At 40.5% G+C, this 21,773-nt stretch overlaps 1 protein-coding gene across 4 annotated transcripts in view; it reads left to right on the top strand.

The window, feature by feature from the left end:
* Positions 1-10,488, top strand: part of LOC141909477 (taurocyamine kinase-like) — a 30,172-nt gene extending 19,684 nt beyond the window's left edge. For 3 of the 4 annotated variants that reach the window (XM_074799860.1, XM_074799862.1, XM_074799863.1), the window contains exons 7-17: positions 25-312; positions 644-906; positions 1,034-1,182; positions 1,620-1,785; positions 2,196-2,376; positions 2,911-3,201; positions 3,956-4,218; positions 4,461-4,609; positions 4,694-4,859; positions 5,011-5,194; positions 5,702-10,488. In XM_074799860.1, the coding sequence (XP_074655961.1) occupies positions 25-312; positions 644-906; positions 1,034-1,182; positions 1,620-1,785; positions 2,196-2,376; positions 2,911-3,201; positions 3,956-4,218; positions 4,461-4,609; positions 4,694-4,859; positions 5,011-5,194; positions 5,702-5,874 (2,273 nt within the window). In that variant the 3' untranslated portion in view covers positions 5,875-10,488. The remainder of the gene's footprint in view (positions 1-24; positions 313-643; positions 907-1,033; positions 1,183-1,619; positions 1,786-2,195; positions 2,377-2,910; positions 3,202-3,955; positions 4,219-4,460; positions 4,610-4,693; positions 4,860-5,010; positions 5,195-5,701) is intronic. The other variant, XM_074799861.1, reaches the window with a different exon arrangement.
* Positions 10,489-21,773: the final 11,285 nt, after the last annotated feature.

Here is a 21,773-nt window from a genome sequence, read left to right as displayed (position 1 = left end):
TAACTGTCGTCTGCTTCGATTCAGGTATCCACGGCGAACATACGGAAAGCGTCGGTGGAGTTTACGACATCAGCAACAAGCGGCGACTGGGTCTCACCGAAATCGACGCCGTCAAAGAGATGGCCGAAGGCGTCGTGAAACTAATCGAGATGGAGAAAGCGCTCAGAGACGACGTCGAATACATGGCGAAGAAAATCTCGGCGGTGAAAGATTGTAAATCGTTGATGAAGAAATACTTGAAGAACAACCCGACGAAATACAAGGACACGAAAACCTCGTTGAACGGAACTCTAGCGGCATGCATTCGATCTGGTCAGTTGATATTCTCTTTGAATATTTGCCTCATTTTCTACAGTAAATCTCGCCTAGCTCAGACACACTCGAACTTATGACTTACTCGTTCAGAAACGAAATCGGTTTCTGATATCCTTACATATTTTCGGATCCTTGACTCGGGTCTTCGCTTAACGCGGACCAAATTTACCATCCACGCGCATTTTGGTTCCATGACCGCTCTAACAACCAGTCTTAAGATGTAAGACCTAGTATTTGGGCCTTGAACAGTAGACCCAACAATCATAGAATTCATCGTATTTTGCCATCATCATATTTCAAAGAAAATGTTTGCCATATCTCGTTGTAGGCGTTGAGAACCCGGACAGCTCAGTAGGAATCTACGCCTGTGACCCGGAGGCCTACGCCACCTTCCCGGAAATGTTCGACCCGGTAATCAAAGACTACCACAAAGTTCACGGCGAACTGACCCACCCGAAAGCCGATTTCGGCGATTTGGAAAATCTGCCGTTCGGCGACGTCGATCCGGAAGGAAAGTTCGTCATCTCGACTCGAGTCCGCTGCGGAAGGAGTATAACCGGTTACGCTTTTCCGCCTGTTATTCCAAAGGAGGTAAGTTATTATTTTGAGGAACACCACGAATAGAATGGGTAAACATCTTCGCGCAATTTAGAGATTCAACAGTTCTCGGTTTCCCAATGCTGAAGGTAAAAACTTTTTGTGATAAATCATTTTACAGAATTTGGCTGAGTTGGAAGGGAAAATCACGGGCGCATTGAATAATCTGGAGGATGAGCTGAAGGGCACGTACTTCCCTCTGAACGCGATGACACCAGAACAGCAGAAACAACTTACCGAAGATCATTTCCTTTTCAACGATCACGACAGGTACGATTTGGAAGAAATGAAGCTTGTGTTTCAATATCAATTGATGCAAATCTATCTATGAATTCGCCATAAGCATCTGTTATGATTCAGCCACTTTTTAAGTGAATCTAAGAGTGTCTGAAAGTCGTCACTCTTTGGTCACAGTTTGTATCGATGTGAATATTTTTCAAACCAAGTTCATAGATGCTCAAAATCAGTTGTGTTTTAACGGGGACGTGCGCAGAATCGTCAGTTCAATAGTCTTCAAATTATTCGTAGCGTCGAGCCATGTTTTGTTTCTCACGCCACATGTCTCAGGCAAGGTCCTGGAAGAACCTGTTTGAAGCTAACATCTTAGGCTATGATACTTATCACAATCACAACTGGGACTTTGGGATGGGGTTGTGTATGGGGGAATTTACAAACTATATGCGCATTTGTTGTATCTCTTATTGCAGGTTTTTGCGATCGGCTGGCGGTTACAGGAACTGGCCAATGGGCAGAGGTATCTACCATAACGACGCTAAAACTTTCTTGGTTTGGTGCAACGAAGAGGATCACATGAGAATCATATCCATGCAGAAAGGAGGAAACCTCGCCGAGGTTTACAAGCGATTCGCGACTGTAAGTCTTAATCAATACCCACTTTAGCTGAGCACCAGGGACAGATATTTAAAAAGAAAACTATTAAATGACTTGTTAAATCAAACGAATTTTGTGGACAATTTTCTTCTAACTTTCATCCCTGGCTTAATAGACACAAACTTGATTTGATTCCACAGTTGCGAGTAGATATAACTCTCAGTTAAAACAAGTTCATTTTCAGTGGGTAAATCTTAACTATTCGGTCAGATCTTGACTCAGAGGACTGTGGAACTGGGTCCAGATCCATAAAATCAGCCCAATGGGCAAAGCTTTAACTGGCTTAATTGCCAATGAAAGATTTTGTTTTGTTATCTTCAATTCTACACGAAGATTATTACCCCCTTTTCGCACAATTAATTCTAAAATCTTCGTCGAATTTTATTTTCCAGGCTGTCCAAAAGTTGGACAAAGAACTAACATTTGCTCACAGCGATAATCTGGGTTATTTGACGTTCTGCCCGACCAACCTGGGCACGTCACTCCGCGCAAGCGTACACGTGCGCATTCCCGGAGTGAGCGCCCGATCGGATTTCAAAGATATCTGCGCCAAGTATAATCTACAAGCCAGAGGTAACGTCTCACACTTAGAAATAAAACTCTTATCGTAAATTCCTATAGGATTTCTTGAAAAGTGTCAAGTGAATTCGATAAGAAATGTGGATTGTCCTTGTTAATTTGCTCTTGTCCTTTACATTAACGGATTCGTACCCACAAACCCTTGTTTGAGGAGACCGATGAAAGAGTTCCCTAAGCAGCGATCACTCGAACGTTTTTGGCCCGAGCCAACCGCTCACACCGGTACCAAATCGATCCATGCCTGTTTCGCCTCGGTTGACTTTGGCCCAACCAAAAACGTCGGATCAGGCCCGTGGATCAGGATCAGGTTTTGATAGCATTTCACTAACGAGTGAGTGATTTACGAGTGAACGCACTTTCTAATTATAAGCGCTGGCCAAATCTATATTTGGCCTGGAACGGGGGAGTTTGGACCGGGCCAGATCGTCTCAATAAGATCGCGGTTCTATTACTTGGGAGTTTAATTCCAACAAATTCTTCTGTTTCAATGTTCCCTCATGTTTGTGCTCACCTTTGATACATGTCCAGGTATCCACGGCGAACACACGGAAAGCGTCGGCGGAGTTTTCGACATCAGCAACAAGCGACGACTGGGTCTCACCGAAATCGACGCCGTCAAGGAGATGGCCGAAGGTCTGGCCGAAATCATCAAACTGGAGAAAGAGATGGGATCCGAATTGAAACAAGCTCAGAAGAAACTGCAAGCTAATAAAAAGTGTCACTCGCTGTTGAAGAAACATCTGACGCCGGAAGTTGTTGAGAAGTACGACGAAGTGAAGACGTCATTGGGAGGAACGCTGTATGATTCCATCAAATCTGGTGAGGCAAACAAAACTTGATATTTGATACCCACATCGACTTTAACTGCAACGTATAATAACCAGGCATTGTTATTGTCACTGAGCTGCTCCACAAATCATTCAAACTATCGGTATTTACTAGTTAGTGTTTTGACTTGAGAAATACTGATTTGATCGGTTTGTTGTGTACCGCAATACTAAACGTGTAACTGAGTGAAGGTCTTACCCTCTTGAAAGCTGATTATCTTGAACGGAAATTTTGAAATGCGTTACCGAAGGTCTTACCCCTTGGTATAACAGAATACTTTAAACAAAAATGTTTGATGTGTAACTGAGGATCTTACCCATTCTGGGGCCGGTTCCATAGTCATGGCTTAGACTTAAGACTAGTCTAAGACTATTTTAGTTATATAGCTAATCTAACAGCTTAAGACCAGTCTTAAGATTTAAGATCACTTTTGGACTTAAGTCTCGACTATGGAACCGGCCCCTGGGCCCGGTTCCTCAGTTGAGACTTAAGTCCAAAAATTGTCTTAAATTCTAAGACTGGTCTTAAGTTGTTAGATTGGCTATAGAACTAAGATGGTCTTAAATTGGTCTTGAGTCTAAGCCATGACTATGGAACCAGGTAATATGTGCACATTCATTACTGATTAAATGAAGCCCATTCTCGGTTCATATTTCAATGAATAAACACTGAAAACGTGTTTGTTATTTTTAATACAGAGCCCTCTTGTTACCGTGAAAAAAAACGTGTTTACGTTTGATTGCAGGCGTTGAGAATCCGGAAAGCTCAGTAGGAATCTACGCCTGTGACCCGGAGGCCTATTCGACATTCGAAGACATTTTCAATCCTGTCATCAAAGACTACCACAAAGTCGAGGGAGAAATCAGCCATCCTACACCCGATCTGGGAAATTTGGACGAGTTGGGATTCGATGATTTGGACCCGGATAATTCGCAGGTGGTTTCGACTCGAGTTCGAGTCGGTCGCTCATTAGAGGGCTACCCCTTCCCTCCGTGTATAACTACCGAGGTAAAATAAGATAATGGCAAACATTTTATAAGATTCTTCAAGAAATTCTTAATAACTTTCTGACGAGTGGAACTAAAAATAACATATCTCGTCAAATCTAAAAGAAAAATCATCGGGTGTATAGGAACCTGATTGGTTCCATACATTGATCGGATTCGAATCCCATAAAAGTGGAACGTGACAGACACTTTGTTTCATTGTTTTCTTCGTTTAATGACTTTCCCGATTCGTTATTTTTTCAGCAACGTCTGGAAATTGAATCGAAGGTGAAGGCCGCTCTCGAGTCGTTGACAGACGATTTGAAGGGAACGTACCATTCGTTGGAAGGAATGGACAAGGAAACGCAAGATAAACTGGTCGAAGATCATTTCTTATTCAACGATCATGATAGGTAAAATATTTCTTCAAAATATCTTACTAGTTGTTTAATTAAGCCCAATAATTAAACTGAATTTGTCCATCAACTATAATTAAGGTTTTTGAGGTCAGCGGGTGGATACAGAGATTGGCCGTCTGGTCGAGGAATCTTTTTCAACGAGGCCAAAACGTTTTTGGTTTGGTGCAACGAAGAGGATCACATGAGAATCATATCCATGCAGAAAGGAGGAAACCTCGCCGAGGTTTACAAGCGTCTCGTGAGGGTAAGAAAAAGTGGGAAAAAAAGTTCTGTCGAAGTGAATTTCAGAGTTAGAGTTGGTGAAATTGGAATCTGGTTGGAGTCTACTGTATCGCATGTTTGCGCGTGGGAATCGTATGTTAATACTAATGACAAAAATCATATCTATATTTCAGGCGATTCATCATTTAGAAAAGACGCTTACATTCGCTAAGGCCGATAAGTTAGGATATTTGACTTTCTGTCCGACGAATCTTGGCACGACCCTGCGCGCCAGCGTACACGCTAAAGTTCCAAACTTGGCAGCTGCTAGCAAGGAATTCAAACCACTTTGCGAGCAACACCACATCCAAGCTAGAGGTTTGTATGTTTAAACCATCGAGAATTTAGAATGCACGTTCATCATAGTAAGACCATATAGCCGCTTCGACGAAATCTCCCTATGATATCATCGAATAAGAAAGCATTTCAGATACTCTTGACCGTTTCAGAATGGATGGGTGTGCTCCCTCCATAAATCCCATCATGACATGATCAAATTCCTTGTGATTTTATCTATAGACTCTTCTAGAAATATGGATGCTGCCATGATAGAACCCACGACATCAAATTACATAGTATAAAATATTTCTTTTTGGATCGTGTCTCGGAACCGTTGTGGCCATTTCGCCCATAATACACATAAGCCTCACTAAACTATAAGAAAGCTATAAGAAATGTAAGTGCTTATTGTTGTATGGCCCTGTATAGCCTCACCGATCCAGGGTTCACGGGTTAGAGTTCTTGCTGGTTCCAGAGTAGCGCCCAAACTTCGGATACGCATAAATGTTGTCCATTTCATTCATTCCTGCTGTTGATTTCTTTTAGGAATTCACGGTGAACACACCGAAAGTGTGGGCGGAGTCTACGATCTATCCAACAAGCGCCGCCTGGGACTGTCTGAAATCGACGCCGTCCGCGAGATGGCGGCAGGCGTCAAAGCGATCTTAGAAACGGAAAAAACGACTAAACCTCCCAGTAAGAGCTGCGAAATTCTTTAAAAACTTTCATCATCAAAAACATCGCTATACATGTGTCTGTCCGTCTGTCCTCGTTTTGTCTATGTAATCTTGCTAGTTTTTTTCGTATAAAAAAAAGGATGAAATTTGAAAGAAATTCGGGGTGGAATGAATATTTGTACGCAACGAACAAAATAATGCTGCGGCATTGTGAAGACAAATTTCCAGAAAGAGAAAAGCTTTCGTAATTTTGTTTTTCGTTATCGTTGTAAAAATACTCATTATGAAAATAAGAAATTCATCGCATTTTTGCGCTTCATTCGATGAAAAAGTTTAAAAAAACAGTAATTTATACAAAATAAAAATCAGTTTATTTTCGTATGGCGCTACGAGTGATCAAGGCTTGTATCGCTTATAACCCTCGCTTTTGAAAAAGCTGCAAAAACGATTAATCAGTTTACTATGACAAAACTTCGGCGAAAATAAATCAAACAGTTGATGTATCTTTTAACTTGTTCGAATTTTCTTTTTTGAGAAGATATTTTTTGATTTTTGTTTCACGAGCGTTCAATACGTACGAATGGGGCCCGGTTTCATGGACTAGTCTTACGAGTTTTAAGGCTATTTAAGGATTTAAGTCTCGACTGTGCAAATTTGATCCTGAGTCGAATTAGAATTTATTAAAAATTCATTAACTTCACAGATTCTAAAGGTTAAAGCTCGCTTCACTTTCTGAGAATCTTCGGCCACATTGTATCCATAATTCACGTTGACTCATCTGCGCTCAGCTACCGCAATGACATTTAAATCACTAAAAAGAAGCTGACATTAAGAATTATAATCCCTCGGGCTGTTTCGGTTCAGCTCGGTTTGTCGGTGTAATTTTACTCCTCTTGAAACCGGGCCTCGATTTGTTGGTTTCGGTTTCTAATGAATGTCACGTTTTTCGATGACGTAAACTTTTCAGATTGAATGAACTGAAAATAACCGCGGTAATGATTAAAGAGCAATTTGCTTGCTATTTGAGGGCTTTGTTGGCTGAAAAACAAAATCGAATTGAGGTAAACAAATAAAAAATGAATTACGTCAAACCTCAGTATACCGCCCACATCGGTGATGTAGGAGAGTATATGGCGATATATAGGGAATCATTTTGGCAATTTCCAACACTAAATGCAGGTGTTTCGATCCCAAAGTCTGTCATGATATATCGGGGTTGACTGTGATTCTATATTTGCTTCTTTAATGCTATTTCCCGCAGCGGTAGAATTGAGCCCAGGACTGGTGCCATCCTTGTAAGTTCTTAGAATTTCGACTCCAATATTTTGTATTGAAATGATACAGTTGAATAGAAAATTTGAATTCTCACACGCAACTGTGGAACTGAGTCCTGGGTATCTCTTCTTTTGCCAAAAGACGAAGTCTAAGTAACCAGTGGCCACATAGTGTTCATTGGTGACAGTTGACTTTGTATAAAAAATATCATGATGTTATGACAAAAATTGACGCTGTGCGATCGTCGAAAATACGTAGAAATTACATAAAGATTTGTTAGAATATTTTTCCAAATATCTCAAAATATTTTTACATTGTCGTTTGTAGTATAATTACATCGTTATTTCTATGTTAAGATTCATTGCTCAATTTGAGACTGTTAAAATAAGAGGTGGAGACGTTTTCATTAAATGTCTAGTCTTTTAGATGTCCGAATTTTTGTTCCATTTCGTTCATATTTTGATCGAAATTGTGATTAGTCATGTAGTAACAATTGGAACGTTTTCACCTCCTCAGATGTAAGACTGACTTCAGATTTCAAAATTCTCAAATCAATTTCGAGCTACGTTCGTATGTGTATTTTAAATGTATTCTTGAGAATTTCGTTTATAAAACGGGCCCCGTATTTTCGTGTTTATAAGAATTTTATTTTAACTCCACGACTGCGAAACTGGATCCAGCAGTGGTGTCGATGTCTGGACCCTCTGTGAGTTAGAATTTTACTCTTCACCAATTTAATTGATTGAAAATGAACGTATTTTTAACTCGGCAGTCAAATCTCTAACTCACAACTGAGGAACTGACTCCTGTGTTTCGTACTTAAAGATCAAATGCATTTTCAAACTTTAAAAAGAAAGCATTTTGTAGTTAACAAACTCTAAAACCTAGTAGAATCACGTAGCGATTTGACGGATATAAAATTTCTTTGTACCTTCTTTTTTAGGTTTGTAAAACAAAAAATTCAGATGCATGCCCAGGGTCTGTATGATTATATAATTAGGCTTAGCGTAAAAGTGATTTTTCATATAGAAAAATTAGAATCAGAAAAATTGTTACCGTTTTTTCCATCTCTCTTTTTGTATCTGTACATTCATACGTTTATCTGTTATTTTCCATGTTATCTTTACATCGATTTTCACTTCATAAATCGATAGTATGTCTCGTCGTCAATTCAAAGACAATTCACTTTATTACTACCAATTGTCTCGTCAATTCAAGTCAATGCACATTATTACTTACGATACGTGCACTAGTTTTCTTTCTTGGTATAGTTTTCTTTTTATGTCACTTTTTAGTTTCGAAACCTTAGACGAAGTGTTTAACAGGTGAATGCAGCCTCGGAGAGTTTTAGAGAGCCTCACTTGCTACAGGAGGTGCCCTAAAATTGAGCAACCCGATGCTGCAATGGACCCTATTATAACGCCTAGCGCGGGGTTTTATCTAAAACTTTTGGTAACTAACTTCTCACTTTTTTCTGACTTCTTTCAAAATTCCTCTGAACCTTTCCGTTTATTTTTGTCCAAATTTCTTGGAACGATTTTCTAAGGCATTGCGGTTCTTGGGGAGGTCATGTGACATTTTCAGTACTCGCATCTGCATTGGTTATTCGAGTGTCTTTATAACCGTATTATTGATTTTATTTCACTGTATACATCATATCAAGGTCACGCGTATAACATATGTTAATGGTTCTTCGCAAACCAATGGGTGGCGTAGGTTGTAATTGTGAAGTTGGTGTACCTAATAGAATAGCATATAAATATCTAGAATTGATGTCGTAGGTTAAACGTGATGTAGTGGTCACTTTAAGGGGTAGTTTCACAAATTCTTTCGTTGTTCATAGCTCTTCGTCAACCTGGCGTACCGACATCTCGCGGAAATGACCCCTATCCGAATGAACCGGTGTGGTACTCATTATCTAGAAATGCAAACACCCACCCACACAGGTTAACAGACAAGTTGCTCAAATCAATCAATGTCGTTAATTAAAACCAAATGTTACCCAAATCTATTCAACTGAATATTTATCATGATATTCAAAATTGACATTAAACATGTTAACAATATGAATATGATAGCGTTCACTTTCGTTAACATAGGATTCATCCGCCTAAAACTAATTCCATTATCACGTTACCTAAGTGATAAATGTAATTAGTGCTGGATTCGAGGAAATGATTTGTTTGTTATTTGATTAGTTGTTAATTCGTTGATTTAAGAAATGCGCTGTTTACACTTCAAATACGTGTCAAGGTCGCCTGCAATGGGGGAGGTTGTACGACGCCATATTGGCGATCGAGCGCATTTACATAACGAATCCCAGTAAGTTTCTACATCCCCATTTTTGTTTGAACGTTTACGTGTGACAAATCCCAGTAGTTTCTACATCCTCATCTTATGTAAATGATGTAACCGGTTCCGTGGTGGTTGTAGCAACCAAGTGACCATAACGGTTACATCACATGCACGACATCAATATGGCGTTGTAAAAACTGATTACGTCATATGCACGACCTCTAAATGTCGAAACGACCGAGAAAGACATCGGGTAAATGTAATTTAGGAACCCATAGAGTGACGAATACGTAGTACCTTCGTGTATAAAATCCAGGCTAGAGTTAATGTTTGTAGCCACGTTTATTGGAAATATTCGAATTTGATAACGAAAAACCGAAAATGTATTATTATTTCAAAACTGCTGTCACGATTAAAAATGATAAGTTAAGATTGTTAAGAATGATGATTGCCTTAATTTGTCACGTTACTTTTTAAGGTGCCCTCAAAATTGCCCGACAGGAGAGGGGCATTTTTTCCCTGAAAATGGGCTTTGAAATTCTATCCGGTAAAAAGTTTGTTGCAAAGGCTTTTTGTGGCCTGTTGTTTTCTTTGAAAACGAAGCTTGTCATAAAATTACCATAATTTATTATTCAATTATTATAATTATAACCTATTGTTGATTATTGATACTATTATTATAAAACTAATTTAATATGACCAAATATGGGTGCGAAAGAGTAAAAAAAAATGTGTATCATAAAATTCGTACCTGCTGAGCTAATAGCCTTCGCTTAGATACTAGTCTTAGAATAGATGAAGCAAGGATGGAGTAATGGAGTAATTTGATACAATCTAGCTTAACGACAATGGGATTTGAGTAAGCTCTTGCATAAACATGTAAACTGATTTGTATTTCGTTTGAACCAGCAGCGCCACCATAAACAGGAGCTAATCTTAATGGCGTATCCGATCCGAGATTAGTCTTAAAACTGTGTGGAATTTTAAGTAGAAATTCTGTGTTTGAATTATGACTATGTAACTATATACTATAATTGATATGTGTTCGCTTTATTTCTACATGGGAATAAAAAAGCTGCTGTTAAAAAAAACCAAAAAGGGTTGTTCCGTTTTTACGATTTGCCAGACTTGTCACACGTGGAATCCTCTATTGCTGCAGTAGGTGATGTCCTACTGCTCCTGCGACATCTGGTGGATCATCACTTGCCACAAGTGTGGAATCCTCTATTTTCGCAGAAGTCGATGATGTCCTACACACACTCGAGTACCTTGAATCCTCACTGACCAGAAGTGAAAATCCTCAATTACCACAGTAAGTTGATACCCTACTGTACACTAACACACCTTGTGGATCCTCACTTGCCACAAGTGGAATCCTCTATTGCCGCCGAAGTTGATATCCTACTGCACACTTCTAGGGGAACCAAGTGGTTCCTCACAAGCCAAAAAAAGAATGATCTATCGTCGCAGTAGTCGATGTCCTACTGCACAAGCGCACCAGTTGAATCTTCACTTACCAGAAGTGAAATCCTCAATTTTCACACAGTTGATATCATACTGCATAATAAAATTCAATATCCAATAAAAACTACCATCCTTCATATTTGAAAGGTGGAATGGTCAAGAGGTTTAAGCCATCGGTCACTGGTTTCATCATTCGCGGGTTCACAGGTTCGAAACCTGGTAATTTACAGGGCCCAGTTTTATGGACTGGTATCATCTTTAACCCAGGGCTTTACTCAACTGAAAATGAATTGAGTTAGCCCGCGGGTTAAAGTTAATACCACTCCATATACAAAGCCGGGCCCTTGGGCCGGTTTCATAGTCGTGGCTTAGACTTAAGACTAGTCTAAGACTATCTTAGTTCTATAGCTAATCTAAAAACTTACCGTAAGACCAGTCTTAAGATTAAGGACCACTTTTGGACTTAAGTGATGACTATGGAACTCGTAGTCGACAGTTGTTTTCTGACCCCTTTAAGAGGGAGAAATCACGATCTAGTTATATCGTCCTAGTGACCGGCGCTTTTGAGTGGTTTGAGAAACTACAATACACTGCATCATTCCACGCAGTTAGAAGAATGTAAATGAATTTACGCGCAGTCGCTAGATCGCTCGCGGATAAAGCACTCTGAAAGACGAGTGAGATTTTTCTCGCATCATTAATCCGCCGATCATACGCAAGTAAGTACCTCTCGTCGGTTTTTTTTCTCGCCGATTCCAAATTGTGCAGAACTCTGCGCTCGTACAGCGCGCTAATTGGTTTGCCATTCTTGCAATGTGTTGCCTGACAGCAGCCGTCGTCGCGATGTTCGGTTGCTTCGAGACTCGTTTTACGATGCGAAATAGTGGAGCTTGGCGTATAAAAATCACTTGTCATAGTTTATTGAGCTGACTACTGAATTTATTTTCCATCACAGCCGGCGTGTGTATATAAATACCTTTTTTCGAAAAAACTTGTACCTGTACCTACTTGAAATCATTAATCGTCTCGTATTTTAAGTTTCCCGCGAGTAGCCGTTGCAGAGTATCCTTCGGTCCAGATGACGATGATAGATCCTGGTCAGGTCCAGCGTCACCTTCCTGACCCTGAACATTTGGATGACCGGGATTTTGAATGTAACTCTATTTGACTTTATATTATTGATTCAGGCCTTTCTAGGCAAATGACTGGATCACGACGGGCGAATTTGGGGGTTTCGTGGGCCTCCTTATCGAGGTTTCCCTTTTCGCCAGGACAGAGATCTTTAAAACCTGCAAATTTGATACTAATCTTCGGAAATTCTAATTCGGAAATTGCATCCTTTCGGATCAATTTCTCTAAAGAATAGCTAACACCGAGCGTAGCAACTGCTTGTTGCCTTAAGGCTTCTTTCCTTCAGGGCCCGGCCTCTCAATTTTCCTAGATGCGCCCATACACGGCAGTTTTTCGAGGAAAATCAACGACTCAAACGCGACGAACGTTGCAAAAGATTCATCAAAATCTTATCTATTTCCTGGTCCGTTAGTAAATTTATATACTTTGAGATTATTTCGAAGCAGATAGAAAATCATAGAAAGCTATCATAAATAAGACTTCTTTTAAAGTATCCGTCAGGATTTCTTTTTTGTGTGAAATCAATTCACCAATGTGTAAGGAGACTGTCGATCTGAACAGTATGGCACCATGTGAACTGACTTGTCTGATTTGTCTTTCCATCTGGTCTCGTCGGAATTTCCTTACGGGGACTACAATAGATACCAACCGACGGCTCAAGTTCATTATAGCATTAAATAATTCTATAGAGACTAATGACATCGGACTGGTATTTAAAATTAATCCGCTATTATATTGGACCGATTCAATCTTAGCTTTACGTTACGCGATACAGAGGTACAGACATACCGACATACCGACATACAGACATACCGACATACCGACACACCAACAAACCGACAGATCAACATGTCGGTCCCACCAACCTGTGGTAATATTGAGAAAAAGTCCATAAAACATGCGTATGATAAATTGTTAAATTCTGACATGGAATACTGTTGGTTTATAAACAATACAATCTGTTTTGTCTCAAAAAGATACTTGAGCTTACTTCGTCCCCCTATGACGTCACTAATTCACCTATAAGCGAATTGATTCACAAATTGATTCAAATTCGAAAACAAAATGTTTTAAAAATGAAAATCGTCACCATGGTAACTAGTGACGTCATACAGGAAATCTTGAGGTAGCCATTTTTTCTGGGAGAGGTATTTACAATAGTGTAATACAGAAATGTCTTATTCGTCTCAAAAAGATTTCGCTAAGGTGAAAAGAACTGCATAAGTTACGGATAGAGTTAAAAGCATTGCGCTATAATGAGCGCTCGGGGCGCCATTGCAGCCATCTTTATCATCGCAGCAGGCGGCCACGAGGTAGCCTCGTTCTAGGAGTTCTTCCGCCTCGACGTTACACTTCATCCGGGTACCCAAGAAGCAGTCGCGTACCCCCGACTGTAATCCATTAGTGGCCGTTATTTGCACCTAGAGGTGAAAACGAGAGAAAACGAGAATGAGAAACGAGATTGTGTGAGATTTTTTCTTCATACAGACGATGGTAATAATGGCTAGCGATGATAGGCGCAATTTACAGCTGCGAAACTCGGTCGGCGGGTTTTTATGCGTATTAGAGGAAAAGAACGGCGTGAGAGAAAGTGATAATAGCTACAGGGGTGTTTTCAGATTTTTCTCATTTCAATCTTTAAAAGAAAATGGCGAGTAGTAATTCTATACTGTAAAACGAAGCGGTGATATTTTTTTTTAAGTTAATGGATTTTATGCAGACGGTACCGGAAAGGATCGTCAAGCTATATTGGAGTGGGCTCAATGGAGTGACGGAAGAAGTGGCTGGAAAATGATGGAGGTGAAAAGGAAGGAACAGAGGAAAGATGAGGGAGACAACAGAGCGGAAGAGACAGTGCGAGAGAGAGGGAGTAGGGCCAATGCAGAAACAGAAGATACTTTAGGGCGGGGAGAGTGAGTAGACAGAGGGAGGGGAGAGGCTGATGCAAAGACAGAGAGAGGATATTGTGATCTAGAAGGAAAGAGTTTAGAAAATGATTTTTGAGTTCGTTATAGTTTTTTTTTCGTAAACATACGTAACAATGTTGTCCGTAGTCGCAGGTCACCAGTTTCCCGGATGTTGGTCTAGCGGCGCATTGAGGCCCGACACACGAGTAGCATTTCAGTGCAGTCGTCTCTGTACAAACGACAACAAATCTCATAAAATACCATATCTAGTGAACCGATGTTTTAACGAGAAAATGATCAAATATCTACCGCAGTTGTAAGCCTGCACGATATTTGCTACGGAATTAAATGTATTCAATAAAGCCTTTGACGTGGCGTGACGTGGTAGTCGAGTTACAGATGAAAGCTACAAAGTGTGTAATGAATAACGCAAAAAAATTACCTCGAACAGACGTAGATATGATCAACACTAAGATTGTCAGAGTACAGAACAACATCTTGAATTATCAGGAGTTAGAATCCAGAAATATCTACCGACTTCACGAATAGCTAGACTAAATAGGTACTGCCAATACTTACTTAAAACAGTTCAACAATATGATTTCTGAAGAAATGTTTAGTTATTGGCTTAATTGCCAAGGTTCCCCGAGAAATGACCATAGAATCTCGTGTTTAAATGGGTAATCTAGACAAACAAAACCGTTAAATGTTGAATCTAGAATCTTATTCAGTGAGTAAATACAAATTGTGAATTTGAATAAGATTTGAATTGGTAAACATGATCTCTAAATATTAATTCTCCTCTGGCAGCTGATCGAAACAGACGACCAAAGACAGGGTATAGATGATCTATTGTTTTTTAAGTACCCCGTCGTGGTGGAATTCACAATAGAAAACTTCACTATCCATAACATAAAAGAACAGTTTCATTTCTGAATCACAATGTTCATGATGTATTTGATATTATTTCAACAAAACGAATAGTGCTTTGTAGGTTAACTAGTTTTCGCACGAGCTTTGGCTACTGGGTCAACTCCTGATATTTGAGGGGTTCGTGGTCTCACCCGGCTCCTAAGCGGCCAGATAGTGGTGTAAGATAGCTAAAAAGCGTTTACTACTGAGATTATACAAAATACAAAAATGATTTTACAAAGTTATCCAGCCACAGACGTGAATAACATAAAAAATGGTAAAATACCACGTTCATAAATGGCCCGCAGACGTCGGTTGCAGAAACGGATGATAGTCCGACTGGATAGATAAAATGGCATCAGGCCGCGGGGTCCAGATGACAATCTGTCTGTCAATTGAAAAAAACCGGAATGATTTTGTGAACGCACACGCACACCGCAAGCACGCAAATGCAAATTTGCATTTTATCTCCTTGCGTTGCGTGTCGTAGGATGGGACATGGATCTGTATAAAATTGACTACGGAGACGATGGTGATTGTATATCGACTTCACAATGACATCGAGAACATTGATAGTTTCGTTGCTGCTGTCAGCTCTGGTGATCGCACTGACGCTCGCTGAGAACAAGCGAGCCGGAGCAGGTAAGGAAAATGGGAGGATCCGGAAAAGGGTGCCCAAAACAAAAGTTATTTGTACATGTACGTGGTAGATGAACAGAGGATGCATAGAAGATGCCGCTACTTGGGGAGGGGATGGGGGTCACTTACATTTGGGGGAAATTTGAAAATCATTTTCGTTGAATTTTTATTTTTCTAGGTATCGAGGGCGATTCGAAAAAAAAAAAATTTGCAACAATAATTTGCCATCGTTTGTGCAACTTTTTAAGCATGTTATGAACATTTTTTCTTGGTCTCTGAACCCCCTTAATCCACCCCGGGGAAAACCGGACGACCGAGAGTTTCTCTAGAGAAATGTTTCCTCAATGAACTTCAAGGCACCAGAAAACCTGTTCGCTATAACCGATAGTTTGTTTTAACCTATTCTATCCAGTCGAGATCTTGTGGTGACGAACCTCCATCCGATTCACATCCCCCTCTTCGATACTCATAAGCGTCTCTAAAAACTTCAGGTGCCAGAAAATCTGTTCATTGACCGTAGTTCTATAATACAGATACAGATTGACTTTGCAACGAACTTCAGGGGCCAGTTCTAAAGACTGATATAAACTTTAACCTGGGGTTAACTCAATTCATTGTCAATTGAACTAGCCCCTAAATATCATTCTGAAAAACAATAGAAGGACAGAGCAGACAAAAGAGTCTCTTCCTCTTTTTATTATTCCAGTAAGCAGATACCTCAGAAGCAATGGCAATGGCAACGGCAATGGCAATGGCGGGGACAATGGCGGGGGCAATGGCGGAGGCAATGGCGGTGGCAATGGCGGAGGCAATGGCGGAGGCAATGGTAATGGCAATGGCAATGGCAATGGCAATGACGGTGGAATATCACGTAAGTCTACCTATTGCATTTCCGGGTTTTGTTTGGCTTGACGTCGTTCGGATCGTGGTTTCCCAAAACTTACCAAGGACAAGAGCCCACATATAACCCCGCAATGAGACAGCACTGAAAGCAGCCATAGCAAATCCAAATTCATTTCATCTATCAATAGTCGAAAGTACATGATTGTAAATGAAAAATGAGGATCAACAGTAAAACAATAAAGGAAAAGGAGAAAGAATAGAGCGACAAATATATGCATATAATAAGATAAAATCCCACTATTTACAGATGAAAAGAATTTTAAAAACAAGAATTTATTTATTAAATCTAAAATATTTAAAAGACACGACGTTTCGATCTCACCCTAGAGATCATCGTCAGGTGTTGGCAGGACGATGATCTCTAGGGTGAGATCGAAACGTCGTCTCTTTTAAATATTTTAGATTTAATAAATAAATTCTTGTTTTTAAATTCTTGTAATCTGTAAATAGTGGGATTTTATCTTATTATCCGTTCACCACGTTTGAGTGTGGTTATCGTTCTAATATGCATATAATATTCTTAGCGATATCTACAAGTCCATGATGTATAGATTTTGCGACATTTAGGAAAATTAATTGATCAGTCGGACTCAAACTGGCCCTTCACTGAGCTGAATGCAACCCCAACATCCTCATCCCGAGCTACTCTGAGGTCAGCCTGTGACGGATCCATTTATAGTGCCACCTACCGGGAATTCTACATTACTCTGGTCGTTCAAATGGATCCAACAACAAAGTTCTAGAATCAAATTTGGCCTTCACCAACGACTGTGAAATCGATTTACGTTTTCGTTTTAGTTTATTTTGACTCAATGTTGCATCATTCAAACGAGTAAAGAAACCGAGTCCAGTATTGGAAATTCGGAATTTTTTCTTTTTTTGGGAGGGGGGGGGGTTACTAGGTGGACTTAGATCCAATCTAGATAATGTTCGTGAATTTCATTTTATTTTTCAGCTGCTTGCACATGTACAACGTGTGGCTACCCTTGTACGGGCTAAACTGGGAATGGACTGCTCGTCAATCCAATGGACTATACCGACCCAAATTCACTAAACGTAATTGGTAATTGTTGGAATAGAATAAATGTACTAGTCTAGCAAAAAACGATGTAATTTTTGTTCCTTCATATCTGGTTTTTTCTTTGCCTTCCGTGGCACTTTCGTCGAGTCCTAGTACCTCCCGCAGTCGTTTCCTGCGCGATAGTATTCTTAGCGGATCCTCACTTGCCATAAGTGGAATCCTCTATCGCCGCAGTAGTTCATGTCCTACTACCCATTAGCGCACTTTGTGGATCCTCACTTGCAACAAGTCTATCTTCAATTCGAGACCCTTTTTATTCGGTAGAGGTCATCGCTGCTGCTGCTGCTGCTGCTGCTGCTGCTGCTGCTGCTGCTGCTGCTGCTGCTGCTGCTGCTGCTGCTGCTGCTGCTGCTGCTGCTGCTGCTGCTGCTGCTGCTGCTGCTGCTGCTGCTGCTGCTGCTGCTGCTGCTGCTGCTGTGCTGCTGGAACTATCGCTTATCTCCCGGTTCGCTTTGGTCGCACGCAGCCCCCCAGTATCACTCGTCTGCCAGACGAGAGTATCGTTCATTTGCATTAACTCCAACTTCCGCATCTAATACGCCTTCTAGCATCGACGTCGAACACGTACGTACATAGTCTAGGCTCAATTAACGCTTTTTCAAGTTATTTACTGAACGCCGCCGAAGATACCAGCGTATGGTCGTGGTATACAGAGAAAAAATCATAAAGCAGCCCAATGCACACACGACGCAGGGAAACACTGAAGCACGGAAACCATGTTTCCCGAAACCATGTTTCTCGTTTCTCGTATAAGCATCGACATAGCAAAACACTGTTTCCTGTTTCCGTGTTTCCTTGCGTCGAGTGCGTTGGGCTTTACAGTAAAGCACAAAGCAAAAATATACTGCGGAGCATTGAGCGGAATAAAGGACTGAGAACATAGCAGAATATATGAGCGCATAGGAGTTCGAATCAGTGAACCTCGCATCAACGAGAAACAGGACTAATTGAATGCTACCACAAAGATTAATCAAACCCCTGGAGACCAGCGCTAGAAAACCTGATACGTACTTGACCGGTTCGTCATTGCGCTTCTTATGTAGTTATATTCAAGACTTCAACGTAGCGCAGTATCGTTGGCATTTCCTCATTTCATTCCGACTTTAACATCGCTAGATCTCCGGCGTTGTACGGCATACGAATTATTGTCGTCTCAGACATTTATGATTATTGCGATACGGAGATGAAAAGCGACGCAGGCGTTTTTAATAACAACGTGTCGTTTGAGATAAACATTACCGCTGTACCGCCACCTTTCAACTTCAAATACAAAGTAACGCGAGTTCCTTTTAGGTCGACAAGCTACTTTACTTCTCATCCTTTCTTTGAAGTCGGCGTATTTGCCGAGAGATGCTTTTGTTCATATTCATCATCCCACATAAGAAATAGAAATAAAGATATTCGATGTTGATAACGATAAAAACAAGTCGATCTATTTCTGTGATGGCGGTAGGTTCAACAAGGAGGGGAGTGTTCCGTTTTCTTTCGTCTATATTGAAAAAAGAATTCTTGTCAGATCTGAATGTTATAAGATTGCATCGATTAGAACAACAATGTGATACATGATATTCACCATTAAATGTTTGTGTGAGAGGATGGGTCTACGAGGACAGGGTTTCATATTACGGCAGTGTCAGAAGTTTAACAGGTCCTGGGGATGGGTTCAGGAGGTCACTTGTCGACATAAGCGAGCCTTTTAGGGGTTCGTGGCGGAGTCCATGATGCCATCAGGTATGAATCCCTGTGTGGGTTGAATTGATCTATGAGGGTTGCGTTCCATTGTGTGACAGGTGTCTACGACGTACTAGGACAGGATGTTTGTACTGTTGCAGGGCCTCGCAAAATACCATTCCGTGCGAGAAAGGTTGATACAGTATAGCGGATAGCGTCACATCAGTAAGTGGCATCCTCTCACCTTTCTACAGAGACGTCAATGCCGAGATTGTCTGTTTTATTCCTTGAAGTCCAATCGAGAATCTAGCACGGCAGACAGATAAACGTCTGCTAATGATAGACAGCGTTAAATCAGCACTTATGGCTTCAGTGACAATGCCTCCGAGGTGCAAATCAGTAGCGTCTCTAAAAGATCTTAACAGACGCGAGGACGTACATGGAGCCATCAACATCTGTACAGCCGGGACCAGGCCAGGCTCAAGCCGAACCCACAAGTGGAAATATGACCACATTTAAATTTAACCCACATAACTGTGAAACTGTGTGCCCAGTCAAGTACGCCCACATAACTTTGGAACCGGATCCATAGTCAACTTAAACCGCACGCAACTGTGGAACTGGGTCTTGAATCAGATTAAACCCGCACAACTGTGAAACTGGTTATTGAATCGATATAGAACTTGATGCACGATGCTCAAACTAAACTATGGTCTTTAGAGCCCATGATTAAACTGAACCTGGTCTAGAATTATATCAAACCCACGCAACACTGTGGGACTGGCATCTGTCTGTGTGTTAATTAAGTTTTATGCTGTAATTAACAGCAGTTACAACAGCCACAGTAGTCACCTCATTAGATTATCCGCTCCATCGCACATAAATCTTCCAGACGAACGCCCCGAGGCGCGTGCATCAGCCTTTCCCAAAGATAGCCAGAATTCTTAAATACACTGGCCTACTGCTTGCTCCAAATACGGGTTATAGGCCTAACGTTCTTTACCGGAAGTAGGTAACCGTTTTCGTATCAACCAACTACATTTCAATGAAAATCCGTCGGTTCAAGTTTCCAGTAAGCATTTTCTCAAAAACTATACACGCACTCACCTTTTCCAAGATTTCCCAATTTTTTTGAGAAAATGCTTACTGGAAACTTGAACCGACGGATTTTCATTGAAATGTAGTTGGCTGACGCGAAAACTGAGACCTACTTCCGGTACCGAACGTAAGGCCTATAACCCGTATTAGAATTCAAAAATGCAAATCACTAGCGCGCAATCATTACGCAGAATTCTTCTTCAGTTCGAAATAGACCAGATAATCCGATAATCCCTAAGATGATCATATCATCTGGTTACGCAGTACAGCATGACCAGTACTGAATCACATTGAATGCGTTATTTAAGAGGTATTGTGCGAGTCAATGTGCACTACGACATCAATATTGTCGTTCCAACAAATAATATGAATTCGTGCGTTTATCCAGTAATTAAATATATTTCTAACTCTTATGTTATATCAGGGAAGTGTGATACTTCCCTGGTTATATTTTGATAGATTTTGACGATCATTTTCGAAAGGATATGCACTACAATATCAATATATCCGGACTAGACTGGTTGCCGGTCAATTCAATTCAATTATCGATATATTCAAATTGAAAATCTCTTTACTGCCCTAATATCATATAATTTCATAAAATGTTATCTATTGTCGCCAATGTTGATCCAATGGAGGAGTGTTTGAATAAGTTTAACTAAGGAGATATCAATATTAATGAACCACACCTACATGTATCAGTTGTTGGAGGATCAACACTTGTTTAGGCGTCTAAAACTACCTATTTATCATTAATTGTTATTATCCACTCCATTTTAGAACGAACGAAATCAATAGCATAGCGCTGGTATCTATTTTTGTTGATAATCTTATGGCTTAGGTCATGTAATGCATATCTATCAAATGTCGAGATGTTATTTGATAATGTCGGAGACTGACAAAATCCACCTGTATTTGATAAAAAGACATACGGGTTTATCTTCTTTCGCCAGTGAAAAAGACGTACGGTATTTTCCGCTGGGAAACTTTCTTCTTTCGCCATACACAGTATCTGTTCAGTGGCCTAGAAAATGTTGTTCTTTGCTCTTGAATTACTAAGTCATAGCGTCGCTCTCATCTTGTTCTATTCTCTCTCTCTGATAGCTAATCTGTCAGGTGCTTTAAGATTTTTAAGCCTCTATGCGCATAAGAATATCAACCTACCTTCTTTATCCTCCTCTTAATCCCTCTACACCTCCAGAATCATCTCCTCTGACCTCTATTCTTTCCACTCCCTCCTAGTCCCTCCCCTTTTTCCTTTCCGCCTGTACTATCTACTCCTTCGAACCCCTCTCTCCCTACTCTCATAAATCAGGTAATCTGCGCTAGATCGCTATAGAAAGATTCGATCATTTGAATAACTGATTATGATTCATGGCAGAATTTTACCGTGAAGCGGGTAATATGTAAATCTACGACCGCCGGGGTTGCTCGTTCCAAACTCATGTTGTCAAACTTCTTCGTCGATGTTGCCAAGCAACGAGCTGTCGTCTGGTCAATATTGACCGCTGATTCAATTTTGTCGGTTGCCGCGCAACGCGCATCGACGAGGGATTCAGTCAGTG

Source organism: Tubulanus polymorphus, chromosome 8, assembly GCF_964204645.1.
Source record: "Tubulanus polymorphus chromosome 8, tnTubPoly1.2, whole genome shotgun sequence".
In the NCBI taxonomy this organism is placed as follows: Eukaryota; Metazoa; Nemertea; class Palaeonemertea; order Tubulaniformes; family Tubulanidae; genus Tubulanus; species Tubulanus polymorphus.
The sequence above is the reverse complement of the archived record's forward strand: the minus strand, read 5'-3'. Positions and strand labels throughout refer to the sequence as shown.